Source organism: Myotis nattereri (assembly GCF_964212035.1).
Source record: "Myotis nattereri genome assembly, chromosome: 5".
NCBI classification, from domain to species: Eukaryota; Metazoa; Chordata; class Mammalia; order Chiroptera; family Vespertilionidae; genus Myotis; species Myotis nattereri.
Genome location: NC_138080.1, coordinates 88,321,094 through 88,341,189, shown reverse-complemented (window position 1 = coordinate 88,341,189; position 20,096 = coordinate 88,321,094). Strand labels below are relative to the sequence as shown.

The following is a 20,096-nucleotide window of genomic DNA, read 5'->3' as shown; positions in this document are numbered from 1 at the left end:
TAGATACTTGCCTTTGTTTTTGATGATTGCCTGTCTTGAATATACTCTTTTCCCAAACTCTCTCTGCTTCTAAGGAATGCATTTCCTTTGTTCAAGACCTCTGTGTCAACAACTGTTTACCCAAACTATGAAAAGTTCCCATGACCTTCATATTTTATGTTCTCTTTTTTGGCCTCGACTTTTTTTAACTACTGCAGCTGAGCCTCCTTGCCTCCCCATAGACTTGTGCTGACCTGCCAGCAGATTTAGTTTCATATCGTGGGCTTCCCTTGTTGGTGTCACTTTGCTGGACTTAATCAGGAAGCACTGAGTCCTCTTTGGATAGCTGATAGCATTGATTGTGCTCTATCAGTAAGCCATTCCAGCCAATGACACTGTTTTGTGTAGAAGGCACTAGTGTGTGTGTGTGTGTGTGTGTGTGTGTGTGTACTACCAGTACACACACAGTGTGTGTGTGTACTACCACACATGAACTACCAGTGTGTGGGAATATGGTGGGAAAGTATTAGGAAGAAGAGGGAGGAGACATGAAATTGATTATCAATTCAAAAGACCAAATTATTTGTCAAATATTGAGTAAACCTCCCATAGGTCATCCCTTAAAATATCTCAAATCTGTCTATGGCAGTTCTGGGAATATTTAAAAAATCAATTCAATCACTGATATTCATTGTAGTTGAGGCAGTGAATGTTTTATCTCTGAGAAAAACTTCAAAGTTTCAAAAAATTCCTACATTTAGAAAAAAGTTATCATTGGCTTGTTACTTCACTTAAAAGATCAAATGTTTACTACCTCCCCAAGGTTCTTTGATAAATACTTACATGAAAAATAGCCAATAGCCAAGACAGCAATAAATAAAGTTTTCATCTTTTCCATAAAGTGATACCAATAGCATTCTTTCAGTCAAGTTTCCTAGCAAATCCTCATAGGCTCAGTTCTCTTGACAATCCATTCTGAGAACCTCCAAACTCATTATGAAATCATTTGCAAAGAATCCTTTACATGTGACACCTGGAGTTAAGTCACCAGGTCACCGAAAACCAAGCAGACTCCTAGGGGAAAATATTTCCTCCTTAATAGACTGTAGAGCTATAGCATGACAGCATGATTTAACATTATTTTGTTTGATTGTTAAATTATTCAGTTTCATAGAAGTAAGTTGGTTTTTCAACTAGCAAGAAGCAGAAAATGTGGGGAAAAACAACAGATTTAGAATGAGTAAGTCTTGGGAACTTTTCAAAATTTATGTCTGCCTTCAACACCTGCTCCCCTTAACCCCAAAATTATGATTCAGTAGGTCCAGAGTGTGACTTAGACAAAACACACACACACACACACACACACACACACACACATTTAAATTACAGTCTGATTCACCTCTTTAATTGAGAACCGATGGGTTAGGAGACCATAATATTGTAATAATGGTCTAATTTTCTGGGTTCTTTCCCCCTTATTTCCTAAAGGCAATTGTTCTGTTTTGTTACAGTGACCTTTATATCTTTTATTATTGCCATAACCATTCCTACTTCCCTAGTCATAGTATCTACTATCTCATATTTCACATAAAACATCCTATCTAATAAAGAGGGAATATGCTAATTGACCCTCACACCATTGCAAAAGATGTAGGTGCCCACAGCCAATAAGGAGGGAAAATGCTAATTGACTGCTATGCCCTCAAAGATGGCGGTGCCCACAGCCACAAGATGGTGGTGCCCAGTCCCCTCAGCCCCGCTGGGGCAGCAGGCATGCGGCAGGCCAGGCTCGCCCCCACGTGGGCCCAGCCGCTCTGCGTGCCTACCTCCGGAGACCCCCAGTTGTAGGGAGCAGCTATAGGGTTAAGCCTTGGACTGACCTGTTGGCAAAGCCACAAACAAGTCCCAGCTTAGAGGGCACAGCCCTCTTAGCATAATTTTGACCTTGTGACCACTCGCTAGATCTTATCTGGGTAGCTAATGGGCTGTGGGAGGTTCAGCAAGTGCTGCCAAAACAAGTGAAACTCACAAGAACATTGTAACTATGGTGACCACTACCTTGTTTATCTCTGACTATAAAATAAAGGCTCAGCTTGCCATCTAGGTCTCACTGTGTGGCCTCAGCCAGGCACAGGAGATCCACTAGACCCAGCTTATTCTCGTTGTCAGTCTTTTCTAAATCCTTTGCTGCACCCCCCCCCCCCCCCCAGGCTCACCGAACCCTTGACTGTGCTGACCCGGCACACCCAGTCCTCTCAGCCCCCCAGCCACCCAGGGCCAGCCCGAAGTGTAGGAAAGCCTTGGATGGTGGCTGCCAAGCCACCCAGGGCCACCTGAGGCTCAGGTAACCAGGGCCAGCTGAGGCTTGCGCTGCCGGCAGTGGCAGCAGCAGAGGTGTGATGGGGCACCGCCTTCCCCTGATCGCCAGGTCGCCTCCTGACCCTGAGGGCTCCAGACTGTGGGAAGGGGCAGGCCGGGCTGAGGGACCCCCCTCCAGTGCATGAATTTTCATGCACTGGACATCTAGTATGAAATAACCAGGAGGCATATGTGGAAACTCAAGTTCATTATATGTGATTTATTATAATACCTGGCTTGCAAAACAGCAGGGACTTGGAGATCATGAAATGAGCAATAATTCTATACTGTAGATTGTGTGATGGACAAGTGCAATGGGCTTAGTTCATATTGTTATGAAAACAAAGACATGAGACAATCTGACCTAACTCTTAAGGAAGTCTTATTTTTAAAATATCATCAGTTTTTAGTCTGTGTTGGCTGACATGGGGTTCTCTTCAAGGCTTTGAATCAAAATAATAAGTTTGAGAGCAAAGGTGGGAATACTGATTGCTCTTTGGAGTAAGAATGGAGTATAGAAAAAGGGACCTTGGACTTGGAAGGTGACCATCATACTGAGGGGTTAGGTTAGTGAATAATGCCAGGCCATATTCTGTGCTCAATAAATACAGAATAGACAAATAAATAATAGATTTTTAAATGCTTAAAATCTTGTGTCAGTCATGATGACACAATGTTGATTTATACTCAATAAAGAGAGAATATTTTATTGACTCCAACAGGTCAAGAATGGGCTGCTCTTTTTGAAAAGAGTCTGTATCAGGGCAGAACGTAAATGATGATCACTTCTCAGGGATCTCCCAGGAAGCTTTCTATGTAGAATGGGGAAGTTGGGTTAGATGAGCTTTATGGTCCATTCCAACTCTGAGTTCGTGTGATTTCATTGATTTCTTGATGGAAAGGGAAAAATGCATTAAAACTACAACAACCACCAAAACCCAAAACTAAACAGACTTACTCATCTCTGAGATGAAAGAATCTCAGGATTGCCTTGAGATTCTAAAGTTTAAGAAAAGTCTGAGGACCCCTGGAGGAGCTGTTGCTCCCATGATGCTGAAAGTGGCCAAGGGCAGTAAGGTGGAGTTAAGAGAAGTGACCTATTGTCAGCCTAGCCCATTTGAGGTTTGCATTATATCCTGGCCAGATGTGTCATCTCTATTAAGAATGCATACTTCCCAAAACAAGACCCTAGAACAGGTTTAAAAGACTCAATGAATCACGAAAAAGGTTTCCTTGTATGACTACATAATATGACCCATATTAATGTTACTTCACATTTGGATGGTGCATAAACAGTTCTTCGTGCTTTCACATAATTATGTTATTTGATTGGCATATAAGTCTGGGTTGGGTATTACCTTTACCTCCAGTTTACAGAGGAAGAAACTGGGTCTTAGAGACGTTGTCTAAGATGTCACAACTAGGAATTATTTGAAATAAGCTTAAGCACAAGTTCCTAGGCTTAGTGCTCATTTTCTGCAATAGTGCCATTTTCCTATGTCCATTGCAGTGCTCAGCATGGCTATCGGTAGCAACTACCTTGGTCCTTTACTTGGAGTCCTCATCTGGTTCCAGACTAGAAATAAAACAAGAATCCATTGAACTGATTTGGTTTACAAAGTTTAAGCAGCAATCTATGCTCTAGAATAGAGCATGGCTTTCTGGAGAGCTCCAAATTTTGTGGTATAAGTAGAGCTAGTGAGATAGCCAGATTATCTACTAGAAAGACACCAGTTCTCTGCTGGAAGCTGCTTATTCAAGTTTGCTAAGGGGAAGTTCACTGATATCCTCAAGCACAAGAATGAGGTGCATGTGGCTATCTCAAGAACCAGTGGTGCAGAAGCTGGGCTGCCTCCAATGCTTTGGGCCATGATTGCTTTGTCTCCAAAACAGAGCTAACCTTAAGAAACCAAGTACAGTTTGATGGGTCAAGAGCTAGAGACCCCCATTGAATTTAGTGTCCAGGGGCATACTTAACTAGTGATATCATCAACTGCCCTGCCATTGTTCAAAACAAGGGCACCGTTGGCACTTTTCAGTATGTCACGTATTAGGAAGTAAGTTATTTTGAATCAGTATTTTTTTAAAAAAATTCTTCATGTATGTTGTTTGCTAAATGTTACAAGGACTCTTGACTATGCAAAATGACAATTTCAAAGAGCCATTCCATAGAACTATCCTAATAATAAAAGCCTAGTATGCAAATCGACCAAATGGCAGAAAGACCGATCACTACAACATGCACTGACCACCAGGAGGCAGGCGCTCAATGCAGGAGCTGTCCCCAGCCCGCAGGCCCCAGGCCAGCCAAAGTGGATGCCAGCAGGGGCCCCCCTGATCGCTCCTCCAGTCACCCTACAGAGGGAGGTGACCGGTGGCTGATGGGGCCAGCGAGTGGGTGGCACCAGGCTGGCCAAGGTGGATGCCAGAGGCCCCCCCCCCCAAATCGCCCTACTGGTCACCTCACAGATTGGCCCTGATCGCTGACCAGGCCTAGGGACCGTACTCGTGCACAAATTTCGTGAACTGGGCCTCCAGTGACAAAATAATTGGCAGCTCCTCTTACCTGTTGTGTTCATGGGCTAGAAGGCATTCTCTTTAACACTAGTGGGCATAGTGGCTGTGCAATAGGGAACCCACATTGATCTCCCTGTAAGTGAATAAAGATAGCCAGAATCTGTTCAGGTGAGCTGCTCTGGGGATAGGGATTGTGATGTTGCCTAGGGAACATAGTGCCACAGTATTTCAGAGCTTGAGCTCTAGGATCAGAGCTTCATTAATCATAACTCTACCATTTCCTATTCATGTTGGACAGCAACTCTGTCATCACTAAACCTTATTTCTCTTGAGTGAGAAAAAAGCAAATCCGTTCATTAACTTATCACTGTTTTTGGAGTTCCTATCATGTTCCAGATGCTAGGTTTACCAATTAGATGCTAGATTTAGCATGGTGGATAATAAAAACACTCTCCTTTATATTTAGATAAAGTTATTACTGGATTTGTTTTATGAATTACATGAGATAATGATATAGTATAGGACCTGGTCCAAGGTTTTCTTCAACTAACATTAGAACATTCAGGAGGTACATAAGAACTCTCTTAAAAAATTACTGAAAGTTTTAGGATTGGTGAGGGCATCACAGCTATGCCTGACCATCTTGTACCTCCCTTTCCCTCTACTATGGATTGAGACCAAGGACTGCCTTAGACCCCAGAGGTGCCCGTCTATCCTGGGCACAAGACTGGGTGATATGTTGTGTAGGAGGAGAGGATATTCGGGAGATTTCAGTGGGACTGATACTGATATCTAGGCTGCTGTGTATTTGGGGGTTAGGGAAGAGAGATAGGTACTTGCTGCCTCTTAAGCCACCCTGTATGAAATCTGCAATACAGCTTCTTCCAGGTACCTGTGCCTGAAATGTCTGCAATAAAGAGATGTTTGTTAAAAGAAAAAAAGGTTCTCAATTAGATTTTTCTTAGTGGCTCAACAGCTATACTTAGGACTAATGAGGGAGTAAATACTATGGGGCAAATCTAAGCTTGATGGGAAGTTTTGACACTGAGAGTTCCCATTAATGACTGCCTTAGAGAGGAGTGAGCTCCTTCTCACTCAGAATCCAACAGAAGTTGCATGTTATCTTTTAGGAATCCCATAAAGGCAGTCCCTCACTGAGTGTGAGGATTGTAGCCATCAGTGTTTTATACTTTTAAACAACAAGAATAGTATGTATTGAGTGCTTGTTATGTACCCTACCATGAATATTCTAGATGCCCTTGATTTTTTTTGCCTTACTCTTCGTGGGAAATTTCATATGGCAGACTTCAGTGCCCATGAGCTCTAACAGAAGGTTCATGGTGCTGTCTCTCAGGACACGGTCAGGCTGGTGTCAGGCAGGCATGATGGGGTGGGGAGGAGATCAAGAAGGGCCAGAACCTAAAGTAGAACCATCATTGTGCTTAAGGGACAAACTGGACAACCACAGAATTCTGCTGTGATTCTTTTTTAAACCATTCATTGATTATTTGCTAATTATGTGCCAGGCCCAATATTATGTACTGTATGTACCTAGGTTCATGCCATTTCATAGGAACTGCTATTGCTCCCAGTGGGAAATGCAGGAACTGAAACTCAGAGGTTAAATCACTAACTCAAGGTTACTCAGAAGTAGCAAATCTAGATTTGACCCCAGGGTTCTCTGATTCCAAAGCCCCATTGTGTTTTTTGTGTGTTTTTTGTTGTTGTTGTTTTATTTCTTAGTGCACTTTATAAAAATTCAAGTGTAATTAATATATAACATTATATTAGATTCATATGTGCAGCATAATGATTGGATAGTTGTATATATTGCAAAATGATCACCACCTTAACCAATAGTTATACATTTTAATCATTTCTATTATAACCAAATAATTTCAGTCTGGCAGGTTGAACGCTTTAATATCTATAGGGTGTGGCAGCAAACAGATGGTGGTTCAGACAACCTGTTGGCCTCAAAAAGAAAGAAGGAAAACTGGAACTCAAACAGACAGGCAGCGGAGACAGAGACAGGGCGACCAGGGAGGTGAGCGCCCCAACAGAAGTTTGCCAGTATTTTTGGGTGTCTGACACTGGGCTCCATTTCTAGGAGAGGTGAAGTGGAGAGGAGGAGGGAGGCTAGGAGCACAACCCAGACATGTAGAGAACTAGAGGGTCTGGGTACAGGGCAGGTTAGAGAGAGGCAGCCCCGGCCAAGGTCAGAACAGAGGGGCTGCGCATGCGCAAGGAGATTCGGGGCGGGGGGTTGGGGGGGTGAGGGTGCTGGGCTCTTAGTGAATGAAACACCCAACACAGGCTTCCTCTTGTTGAGTCACAGGGGGCATCCCTGAGCCTGGCCTTAGTTCCACACCCTAATCCTATGTTTGATCGCTAAATGCCTCCTGTCCCAGGAAAGAAGCAACTGGGAATGATAGTTTCCTGCACCCTCCAGAGCATCTTTCAGAACTCCAGCAGCTTTTTCCAGTTGTAAGCAGGCACTCTAAAAAACCTAATTTTTTTTGACTCAGTGTTTTCTTTTTTTTTCCTTAAGAAATTCTGGAGAGAACCAAGATGGCGGCATAGGTTAACGCCGGAGTTTGCTGCCTTGAACAACTACTTCAAAAGTGAAACTAAAAGACGGAACGGACATCACCCAGAACCACAGGAACGCTGGCTGAGTGGAAGTCCTACAACTAGGAGGAAAGAGAAACGCATACGGACACTCAGAGGAGGCGCAGTGCTGAAGTCAAATTCTGAGGTGCGGAGTGTGGGGAGCAGGCTGGCGGCGGAGGGCGCGGTTGGTGTTTTCAATCGGGAGGGAGTCGCAGACTCTGAGCTCCAGATACAGGCGAGTCTTTAGGGACCCAGACTCAAACGGGAGAAGCAGGACTGTCTGGCTTCGGTCAGAGCGAGTGCAGCTTTCTCTCCGAGGTTTGCAGTGGGTGCTGGGACTCAGAGAGGCAGAGCCCCTGGGGACAGGACTGAGAGCCGCCATAACTGCTCTCTCTGGCCCATCCTGTTGATCCTGTGCGACCTGCCCCGCCCAAGCCCTGCACAGAGGCATTTGCCGGATAGCCTCAGGCAAAGGCTAGATTAGAGGACAGCAGTTCTCTCACTGCAGACACAGTTGATTCTCACAGCCACTTGGCCTGGAGGTCAAACCCTCCCTGGTATTAGCTACAACAATCAAGGTTTAACTATAAGACTGCGCACAAAGACCACTAGGGGGTGCACCAAGGAAGCATAACAAAATGCGGAGACAAAGAAACAGGACAAAATTGTCAATGGAAGATATAGAGTTCAGAACCACACTTTTAAGGTCTCTCAAGAACTGTTTAGAAGCCGCCAATAAACTTAATGAGATCTACAAGAAAACTAATGAGACCCTCGATGTTATATTGGGGAACCAACTAGAAATTAAGCATACATGGACTGAAATAACGAATATTATACAGACTCCCGACAGCAGACCAGAGGAGCGCAAGAATCAAGTCAATGATTTGAAATGCGAGGAAGCAAAAAACACCCAACCGGAAAAGCAAAATGAAAAAAGAATCCAAAAATGCGAGGATAGTGTAAGGAGCCTCTGGGACAGCTTCAAGGGTACCAACATCAGAATTATAGGGGTGCCAGAAGATGAGAGAGAGCAAGATATTGAAAACCTATTTGAAGAAACAATGACAGAAAACTTCCCCCACCTGGTGAAAGAAATGGACTTACAGGTCCAAGAAGCGCGGAGAACCCCAAACTAAAGGAATCCAAAGAGGACCACACCAAGACACATCATAATTAAAATGCCAAGAGCAAAAGATAAAGAGAGAATCTTAAAAGCAGCAAGAAAAAGAAACTCAGTTACCTACAAGGGAATACCCATACGACTGTCAGCTGATTTCTCAACAGAAACTTTGCAGGCCAGAAGGGAGTGGCAAGAAATATTCAAAGTGATGAATACCAAGAACCTACAACCAAGATTACTTTATCCATTAAAGCTGTCATTCAGAATTGAAGGTCAGATAAAGAGCTTCACAGATAAGGAAAAGCTAAAGGAGTTCGTCACCACCAAACCAGGATTATATGAATTGCTGAAAGGTATCCTTTAAGAAGAGGAAGAGGAAGAAAAAGGTAAAGATACAAATTATGAACAACAAAAATGCATCTATCAACAAGTGAATCTAAGAATCAAGTGAATAAATAATCTGATGAACAGAATGAACTGGTGATTATAATAGAATCAGGGACATAGAAAGGGAATGGACTGACTATTCTTGGAGGGGAAAAGGGTGTGGGAGATGCGGGAAGAGACTGGACAAAAATCATGCACCTATGGATGAGGACAGTGGGTGGGGAGTGAGGGCCGAGGGTGGGGCGGGAACTGGGAGGAGGGGAGTTATGGGGGGGGAAAGAGGAACAAATGTAATAATCTGAACAATAAAGATTTAATTAAAAAAAAAAGAAATTCTGAAAAATGTTCAGGGTACATCCAGCTGGATGCATTTTGTTAAGACATGTATTTATAGACCTGACTTCCATTTCCTTGATCTGTACTCTTATTGTTCATGGAAATTCCAAAGCCAATGTTTCAGCATTTGTTCTGAGACCAACAGGAGTTACCTGTTCCAGAAGGACCTGTTTATCGGATGTAGTAATGCCTCTATGCTTACATATGAGGAAGAACTAAATACAAAGGAAACAGAGTGAGATTTCTTATCATTGGAGTAGGCTTCACTTCTAGTAACACATTTTGGCAATGTATTCAATTGTGTTTTGTGTTATTTTATTCCTGCATCTTTAAAATTTTATGGCAATGTTCTTTTCATCTTACAAATGACAAGGATTTGCACAGTGGTGTTGCAAGAGCTGAGAGTAGAGGTTGGAATATAATGAGGAGCTTTAGGCTGTGGCTGTGCAAGGTAACTCCCGTCTGTCTCAGTCACACTCACACGCTCTCTTGAAAAGCATTTCCTTTTGTGTGTGGATTCCTTTTATGGGAACTAGAAGAAGGAATTCAGAGTTTGAAAGCAAACAGAATGCTATGCATTAGGATGCTACTATACTTACAAATTCTGCGGCTGGATCAGGAGTTGATATCTGCTTTTAGGATTATCTGGGATAAAACACTATAATTTCCTTGCTTACTTGTGACAGAAGTTAAATGCAGTTCATCTTAATTTAGTTTATTTATAAAGCATTAGTTGAACACCCTCTTTATCTGTTCGATTTTTTTTAGATCGAAGTCATGCACGGACGGTGTTTTCCTAGCTTGAGAAAGAAGAAGGCATCAGCGTTAGGTCCTTTGATTTTCTGATTCCCATACCGGTCTTAATTGGCTTTCCCCCACAGAATGTGACCATAAGATGGTCTTTAGACAATACCCCAAAGTGAAACAAATCTAGAAGATTCTGCTCTTAAATTAAAAAAGTCAGGGATGTTTATTTCACTCAGGTCTACCTTATTCTACAAAGAAATCAAGACAATGGTAGCAAGATCATATGGGAGAAGACATGTGCCTCTTGTGAATGGAGTCACAGGATAGATTCAACATTCCCCATAACGTACAAATTGAAGTTTGTTGTCAGTTTTCCTGTGGAGAGAAAAGAGTAACAAATGAGATATTAAAGCCATAAGCATTTTATTAGCATCCAAACTTTACTAATGAACCCCAAAATGTACCAGGTTACCCCCTTTACTGACATATTTAAGAGGAGTGATTGCAATTTAGAAATATTTAACATAAGGAACAATGCTCATTGCATAAGGAACAATGCTCCAAATACAACACAGTTTATGTCCCTGAAAACATATTTTAATGGATTATTTTATTTAAAGGCGATGCATATTTAGACGCCTCGTGTCATAACATTGTAACTTTTTGCTTATAAAAAAATTCCATATATAATATACCATATATATTAGATGTTTGTTTTTATCCATGTACATTTTGTAAATAGTTTAAAGGAACTGTATGTTTTTGTATACTCTAGTACATAACTTATCATTTAACTTGTTTTGAGCTGATGCTACTATATCTTGCCGACAATTACTCTTTAACCTTTAAAGTACTGTTGGCTATTTAATTTTTGTTAGCACTCCAACATACACATTTTGTGGAGAAATCATACTCTGAAACAGAGCAAGTTCTTTAGGTTTTGCAGCTATTGTCCCCCTTTTGTATCAGTCATTAGGGGACTCTAATGTATTTAAACTGTTAGAGCTGAACAATAAACATTCTACCAGATGCAGACTGGTATGCCTAAGAGGAGGAATGTTCCTTGTCCCTGGAAATAATCAAGCATAGACTGTGAGATGGCTTGGTGATGTTTTTTGTAGAGGGAGTGTAAGCAATAAATTAGTAGTTGGAAGTGGAATTAGATTACCTTTAAGTTTCCTTCCAATTCAGAGATGCTAGGCTTCTCTGGTTGACTATTACTACCAGAATATGTAGGGGTACAATGGTACCAGGGACTCCAAATCCTATGAATTGTGAGAATCCCATTCATCACATTCAATATGAGATGATCCACATATTCCTTATGCCTTAAACCACTTCTTTGAAATGTGATACATTTGTCTTAACACAATTATTATACTTTAAATATAGAAAAGAAAAATGTTTCAATACTTACTGAACTTTATAACAAAAGAAGCAATCATTGGTATAAGTTTTGCCATCAGATCCACAAATTGGTCCATATCTTAGAACACACGGTCTCGGTTGTCCTGTTGGTAACTTTTTATACTTACTACAATCAACCTGAAAATAGATATTAAAAATCTTCAATTCCTTCTACCAAATTTTTATTCCCAGGATTTAGAATTTTCTAAGTAAGTTTAGAAGCCTCTGGATGCATTCATTTTCTATTCTAGTTTTCTGTCCTCAACTAACTTCTTTGAAATCTATCAGGTATAGAGATGTTTTCTATAAGATACAAAATCATAAGTGGTAGCTGGTAATTAAATCACCATTTATTAAATGTAGAATCCACCCACTGTAGTCAGTACTGGCTGATGTGTCAGTTCTTAATGCTCATGGTACATTTGGTTGCCTGCTTTCTCTCTTTCACTTAAAAAGTTCTAAAGGAATGCAAGTGTGAGATGTATTATAGAAATACTGTCGTTTTAATAACTAGTACACCATTGACAACTATAATTACTGGTAACAAATGACTTGCTATACACATCATCAGCACATAGACAGATTTATGTTAACACTAGAGTCCCGATTCACGAAATTCATGCAAGAGAAGGCCTTCCTCCCCCCAGCTGCTGGCATCAGCTTCCCTCTGGCACCCGAGACCCAGGCTTCCCTCTGCCTGCTGGCAGGTACCCAGGACCCAGGCTTCCAACGCAGCCCCAGCTTCGTCCAGAAGGTTGTCCAGTCTAATTAGCATATTACGCTTTTATTATTATAGACTGTAGTTGATAACCACTGTTCGAAATTTTGGAGCAAAGCCAAGGTGATGAGCCACTTGTAGGAGCAAGTACACAATTACTAAGCAAGAATTTCCTGGGTTTTTCATCTATGAGCAAATTGAAAAGTGTGGACAGAAAAATCAAACACATTGGAATTCAAATCCTGACTCTCCAAACTTGGGACAATTATTTCGCCTCTCTGAGCCTTAGTTTCTTTATCTGCAAAATGAAGGGGATATACCCACATTGTCAGATTAAAGTACCAAATGCATACCTGAGCAAATGTGTGTCAAATGCTTAGCAATACACAACATGGAAAACACCGAATAAATAATAGCTATAATTTCTCTCCCTAGGCTTCCCTTCCAGGTCTGCACAAACTCTAGTTCTATATAGAAGACTGCATTCCCAGCTCTTTCTGCCCAAGAGTTCCAGACATGATATCTTACTAATTGTTTAATGTTTCTACTTGGATAACCTGAAATATGCTCAAAGTTAAAATTGAATTCCTCCTCCCCTTCAGATATGTTCTAGGAGTGAACTTAGTCATTCCTCTAGTCACTGAGCCCTAGTCTTAGAGCTGAGCTGAGTGCTGGAAATACAAATAGTAAGCATGCCATGATAGGAGAGGAACCTCAAGTGTAGTGGAGCAGAACAGAAAGTGTAGCGCCCCATGCTGAGGACACACAAGCATGATTTCACTTCCTCTCCTTGCCTGCTCAACTCCCAGTGCCAGAATGGTGTGATGGTCAAAAAGAGACCAGGACAAGACCAAGGCTTAATGCTCATTAATCCCTGTCATTCTCACACAGCTACTAAGTCCTGAAGGATGGCTTGAATTCAGGCCTGCCTGACTCCAAACTTATGTTCTTAACATTATTTTCTTTAATAGGTTAAAAAAAAGACTCAAAGACGTGAAAGGATCTGCCTAGGCCACAAGGTCACACCGCTAAAAAGCTGTAGAGCTTGGACTAGAACCCATAGTGCCTTGCTGCTGGTTTAAAGTTTTTGCAGTCACACCTACATCTTCTTAATAACAGTCATTACTTAACATGAGCCATGAAGGAAAGCTTCACATGAGCCAAAATCTTCATTTTCTAAGTCAGAGAACAAAGAAAAGTGTGGGCCACTTAAAAATGGTAAGAATCAGGACTTGTCCTTACTGAGCTTTCCTATGCCTGGGTACTGTGCTAAATCTTTCCAAGCACTAGGGCTTTAAGTGTCACCTGATCAAAGACTTGGGACTGAAACCCAGATGCTGGTATCTAACCATTTTTTTTCCCCATCACCTCCATTTCAGAAAGGTCTATGTACAGTTTTTGAATAAAAGCAGTTTTGAAACTTTAAAAAATAACTGTTCAAATGAATACCAACGTAATTCTATACAATGTCAATCTTTCCTTACTGATACAGGCATTAAAATTACGTAAAAGTAGCACTTTCAAAGCAAGACGGATGTACTGACCTGTTTTCCAGGTGGGGCACATTCTACATCTGTAAGAAAAACAAGTACAAGAAAAAATTAATCTCTGGAAGAATCTAATCTCATTAGAAAAATATTTGATTTATGTTTCAGCATTCTCAACCTGTCATGAAAAGTATAAGATTCTCTTCAGAACTTTTGTATCAGCATGTCAAAAGTTGACGCACAAAACAGATTTTTGTTTTAGAGCAGAATTAGAGTGCAGTCAAAAGCATGGAAAAGCTGCTATAATAACGAGTCTTATTTCTTCCTATCATAATCAGAGTTTAGGAAATAGTAAGAGAAAACAATGGAGTTTTCTTTTTAGGCAGTGTCTGCTCTTTCATAGCAGGCAGAGATGGCAGAGATTGAGAATTTTATGGAGTCAGATCTTAACTCAATAGTGGAAGGGAAGTAACAGTTCATGAGGCCCAACAGTGGGTTGGACTGCTTCATGAAGAAATCAGTCCCTATAAATATATCAAGTCAGAGTAGAGTCTGGATGAACACTTTCCAAAGAAGTGACACAAAATGGACTTGGTCTTAGTTGACCAATTAGGTCCAACTCAGGGCCTGAGATGATATGATTTAGTGATGTATTGGTAGAGACCAAAAAAATGTGCCATTTCAAAAACTTCCCTTATTATCTATGTGAAGTGTATACCCCAGAATTATGTGGGCAGAAGATGACAGGAGCTATTGGTATCAAGGGAGGGGCAGTGTTATGAGGGAGATACTCACAGATTAGTGCCAGGGCCAAGAGCAGGACAAAGGCTGTCACTCTCATGCTGCTGAAGAGGCGAAGGGCAGTCAGATGGAGGCAAAAGAAGTGCCTTTCTGGTGTCTGCCCAGCCACTTGCGTGCTGCTTTATATTGTCAAGAGTTCCTGCCTCGATTGTGAAATACCTATTTGCAGGATCAGAATCCTGGGAGGTCAGAAACATCTGCTGGGTATGGAAGTTCTTTTATTGTGAAAGACAGATGAATTTACATGACTGTTGAATAGAAAATAGGACCAATAAAGCTGGCATTATTTCCTTGTCTCTTTATGTCCTTAAAAGTTTGAGTGCTTTCACATGTTTTCCTAACAAATCTGTCACATAGTTATTACCATTGTTTTTTGTTCTACAGATGAGGAAGTGAAGTTACAAGGAAGTTACACAGCTTGCATGTGACAGAACTAGTTTACAAACAACTCCTGACTCTTCAGCCGCTTCTCTGCCAAACCAAATTCAGAGAAGGTTTCACAGGAGGGCTACATTTGAGCTGAAACCAGAAAAGTAACAGCCATTTCCAGCAAAGGAAACTGTGCATGTACAGACACAGGGCCAGGGAAGAGGAGTGTTAGAGACAGTGTCCTTCCGAGATAATGGGAGAAGAAGAATCTGGGTGGGTAACACCATGCTGAGGAGTCTGAATTCTAGACCATAGACAATGGGTAACAGATGAAGGGTATTGAACAGAGAAATAATAGAATCAGATTTACACTATAGAGAGATTATTCCAATATGGTACCTAGTAATGACTTATATCCCAGCATTTATAAGAGTGTATAATTATTTTTTCATTCTTGTTTATCTCCCCCTCTAGAGTTTGAGCTTCAATTGAACTGAACTCCATTTCATTCCGTGTGTATGTGATCACGTGTATATTTGTGTGTGTGTGTGTGTGTGTGCGCGCATTTATTTCTTGGCAGCCACTTGGGGTTCATTGTACAAAACTTTCTCCTGAACAATCAAATATATATGTTCCTCAGTTTTCTTTGAAAACTGAGATATTATACCCCGATCTAAGACACAAATACAGACAGAAGTAAAGATAAACTCTCTGGGGAGATTCTTTAATGAGGTACAAAAAGAAGCCAGTATGTCAGTTGGGCATGAGTTTGAAGGAAAGCACAACAACTTTCCCCACTCAACAAAATGACTCCACATCTGCCCCTGCCCCACATCCTCCCCGGCCCATCCCCCAGAACCTCTGCCATGGTGAGGAAGAAGGTCATCGGAGCCCAGGGTCGATGAGGATGACACAGGATATCATTGCTCCCCACACACGTCTATGGAGAAGTTAACATCTTCCTTCATGAAGAAACTGAACCTTCCCAGAACTTTTCCTACAGGAAGACACAGTTAACAACACATTAGCACAACAGGAAATTTTGCATAATAATAGAGCTGAAAGGAACCAAAGAGATCTTGAGGCAGAACCTCATTTTGCAGGTGAGGCAATGGATTCTCTGAAAAGGACTGTCCTTTTCAGAGGCAGAAGCAGAATTTCCCCAGGCTGGTGAATCCTCCACCCCACCTGCTGCTTCCACTGATCCCAGGGCCCAGGCTGGTCACCCAATGTCTTAAAACATCCAAGAAGCAATTCTGCCATAGGAAGTTTAAGTCCCTGCCCTTTAGCCTTTCCTGGTCAGCAGGACCTGTGATGGAGCTGGGTCCTGCTTTAGGAGGACAGCTTCCACCACACGTTCCCTCCGTGTCCTTGAATACAAGCTAGTCTCTAGGCCAAAGGCCCAGTGTGTGCAGGTTAGAGAGGTGCCACTTTGGTGAAGCAAACATTCCTGCATAGGAGTAAATAAGAACACATATCCTTCTGGGCTTGGGGCTTAGGGCTTAACTTGCTTTTTTAACTTGTTAAGATAATCACAAAGATGAAAAAGACAAGATCTAAAATAAGTGGCCAGAGTACAGTGGACTAAAAGAGAATTAACAATGAGCAAAGTGCACTTGCTGTACAAACAGTAAATGCTAAGTTTCCTGTTCTACAGCAAAGAAGGGACATCTTTCCAGTTGTTTGCCTTCAAGAACACTGTGCAGGTCACACAAAATATGTAAAGAAATCATGCCCATGGGATGCAGGTCCAAGTGCTGACAGCTTGCATCCCCCTATTTTAAATATACTTTGATTCCAGAGAGGAAGGGAGAAGGAGCTAGAGTTTGAAACATCAACAATGACAAAGAATCATTGATTGGCTGCCTCCTACACGCCCCCTACTGGGGATCGAGTTGGCAACCTTGGCATGTGCCCGTGACTGGAATCAAACCCAGGAATCTTCAGTCTGCAGGCAAACACTCTACCCACTGACCCATCCCCCTATTTTAGATAAAAGAAAATATATTTGTGGTAGCCATATTCCCTCTATCCCTCTTAAGAATACAGATATTTAGAGCCACTAGGAAACTGAGGAGGATAAAGGCCCTCTAGCCACAGTTTGTCTAAGGAACAAGCTGTGTTATGGCCTTTTAGAAGTCATGTAGGATAATAATTTTCAATTTTTCTGTCTTTATTGAATTGAGTGAGAGAAAAAGGTAGACAAAGAGAAAGATAGAAACATCAATGGTGACAGAGATTGATTGACTGGCTGCCTCCTGCATGCTCCCCTACTGGGGATTGAGCCCAAAACCTGGGCATGTACCCTGACTGGGAATTGAACTGGTGATCTCGGTGCATGGGACAATGCTCAACCAACTGAGCCACTCAAACCAGGCACAATTGTTTTTTAGTGTTGGGCTTAGGACCCTTTCTGCAAGCAAGGTATTATATGGAACTCCACAACTGGAAATGGTCAAAAGCTGAACTTGGAGTTGGAGACCACCCCAGTTATCGCTTTAACACTTGAGGTGACTTCTGATTGCCTCTCTGGACCCTGGGGCAGCAATTTGATAACTCATGCTATTGTTGGACTTCAACTAAGAGATAGGAGTTGGAGATTCTGTAATGAATGGTTGAGCAAATAATGGTGGCCCAATTTTGGCCTGACTATGAGGTGCTCAGTTTTCTATCCACACCTGCTGCTTCCAGTTGGGACTAAGTACAGCTCAGGAGAGCTAAGCAGACTCATGGGAAGAAGAGAGGTTTGCAGTTGAGGGCACTGGCCCCAGGTTCTTCCCCCGCCCTGCCCCCATGAAGTACTCACAAGTTCTCAATGCACAAGTGGCATTCATTCAAATAGGTGATGTAGTCAGAACCACAAACAGGCAGGTATGTGATGGGGCAAGGGATAGCCACCACTGGGTACTTCTTGTAAATGCTGCAGTCCACCTGTGACAGACACAAGGGGAATGTTCTGCATTGCTCCTGGATCCCAGGCTAGGCTAGCCTGGCCTCTATTGTACAGGAAGCAAAATACCAACCTAGAAGTTCCAGCTCAGATATTCTGATGCTGGTGCCGCTACGTTAAGCACTAATGTCACAATGACAAATACCAGTCTCACTGGCACAACTTCTATTATGACTTGTGCACACAGTTAGCAATTCCTGAGCATTTCCAGGCCAGGCATTAAACTTAAATCTTACAGGAATTTTGTTTAATCTTCAGAACAACTGAATAGAGTAGGTTCTACTATTACCCCTATTGACAGGATTGGGGGAGATGAAGGCTTGGAAGAGAGAATTTGTATCACATTAAAGCTAGGAAGTGGTGAGGTTGAGATCTGAATCCAGAGCCTGTGCAATTAAGCAAGATCCTGCCTCTGAAATGTTGTCCTTTCCATCAAGACTTCACCAGTCTCTCAACTGGAAGTCATCTCTCTCCTTTCTAACTCGGGAATAATTTTAAGTCTATGGTTATTCATGTCATCCTTCTTCAAACAGCAGGGGAGATTTCTTTATCTGTGTCTGCCTCCACTTTTTACCACCCTAAGCATACTGACTTAATGCTCCGTATATATTTGGTCATTATTTGTTGACTCAGTGACAGTCAACAGTAATGAAAATGTAATTCAATATACTCATGGTTCTTAAAGACAGACTAGCAGCTTCTGAAAGAGAAATAGAGATAGAAATGTTAATAATAAAGCGAAGTCTTGAAGTCTCATTAATTAATGTCATTTTGATCCCAGAGATTAAGACTCTGTGTTTTCTCTGGCAATAAGTCTCAGCACACACCCCATTCTTATGCAACAATTTTGGCTGTTTGCATACAGTCATTAGGTAAACCCTTGGTTCAGGCAAGGGAATTACCCCAATCTCCTCCCTTCCTTACCATGGGACACTTCTGGAGCTCATTGTGACATTGGTAGTGGTTTAAAGTCAGGTTGCAACAGGCAGTATTGTAGCCACCATTGCCATGAACTGAAGCACCATCTCGGATATTCTTCCCCTTCTAATTGATATGAAGGGTTGCAATAACATTTTAAGGTGTTTACATCTTATTTTATTTCTTTAACCATATAAAAAGTCTAATTGTTGACTCCTGGCCTCCGGAGAATTGTACTTTATTTCAAACCTTCTGAATTGATTTAGAGAGGCATCCAAGTTGTTCTGCATCTTTGCTCAGAGGAATAGTATCCAATAACAGGAATAGTATCCATATTGCATAACAACATCCAATGTTCTTATGAAGAAAAGAGTTCATTCCTTTGTTCCATGGAGTTTTTTCCAAAAATCCTTGAATGCGAAGACACTACTAGACCTAACCTCCTCCTGCCCTCCCTATTCTGTTAGGGACATAAGATTCTCCTTTCCCAGGACAGGGCTGTTTCTTGTCTAAACCAGTATGCTTTTGATTCTAAACCCATATAGTTAAAAGCCACACAACCAGACACTTCTCTCAGATGCTCACCTCCTTGGACAAACAAGCTTAATGGTTGTTCACTCTCTACCCTTCCCTCACCTGAGCTGCTGCAGAAGTAGTTCACCAAGCACAGCAGGAGGAGGCCCCCAATGATCTTCATGGTGGAGGTGGCTGCTATGCAAAGGCTGCTCAGGCTGTTACATCAGCTGTATCAGCCATGAGGTAGGATAGGGGCCATATTTATATGGCAATGCCTGGCTTCCCCGCCTCTGCTCTGAGGTGATTCAGAGTCAATGCTGCCTTTGAAAGGCTCTCAAAGCACAATGTCACACCCTGGGTGGTGTGGCAGTCCATGTCACTTAATTGCTACTTCCTATCTGACCAACACATTAGTTATTTGAGGTGAGAACTATTTTTCTGTCTGTCCTAAAGGTGGGGACTGGTAGAATTCTAAACCTCTTGTATTAGAAGAACTTGACTTGGCCTAGTTATGAAATCAGTGCAAATATCAAAGTTTCTTTAGTTCACAAACACCCAGATCTGAAAGATCATACTTACGTTTATATTTTGGCTTCTGGGAAACTATAGTTTTATTTTTGAGGCAATAAACCTATGAAGCAAGCTGGGACCTAGTGGAAGGAACAGTGATTTTAGCATTTATGAAGTTTGGAGAAGAGTGTTGACATATTCTAGCTGTGTGATCTTGGATAAGTCATTCATGAAGCTACCAGGAACACCGGGTTATGTTGTTGTAACATATAACCCAAGGTATACGTGGCTCAGAACAAATTATATTTTTTAATTAAGCTGAACATGTAAGGTGGTCAGCTAATGGTTCTGCATTATCTT

At 41.8% G+C, this 20,096-nt stretch overlaps 2 protein-coding genes across 2 annotated transcripts; both read right to left on the bottom strand.

The window, feature by feature from the left end:
• Window positions 1–9,633: 9,633 nt before the first annotated feature.
• Window positions 9,634–14,566, bottom strand: LOC308520621 (serine protease inhibitor Kazal-type 9-like). Its single transcript, XM_081093227.1, has 4 exons — window positions 14,468–14,566; window positions 13,730–13,758; window positions 11,478–11,605; window positions 9,634–10,435 (listed from the first exon to the last, which is right to left on the bottom strand). The coding sequence occupies exons 1-4, from the start codon at window positions 14,511–14,513 to the stop codon at window positions 10,390–10,392; spliced, it is 249 nt and encodes an 82-aa protein (XP_080949353.1). The 5' UTR covers window positions 14,514–14,566; the 3' UTR covers window positions 9,634–10,389.
• Window positions 14,567–15,540: 974 nt separating this feature from the next.
• Window positions 15,541–19,407, bottom strand: LOC308520529 (serine protease inhibitor Kazal-type 7-like; the record flags this gene model as incomplete). Its single annotated transcript, XM_081093093.1, has 3 exons — window positions 15,541–15,839; window positions 17,649–17,788; window positions 19,336–19,407. The coding sequence occupies 3 exons, from the start codon at window positions 19,405–19,407 to the stop codon at window positions 15,794–15,796; spliced, it is 258 nt and encodes an 85-aa protein (XP_080949219.1). The 3' UTR covers window positions 15,541–15,793.
• Between the last annotated feature and the right edge of the window lie 689 nt (window positions 19,408–20,096).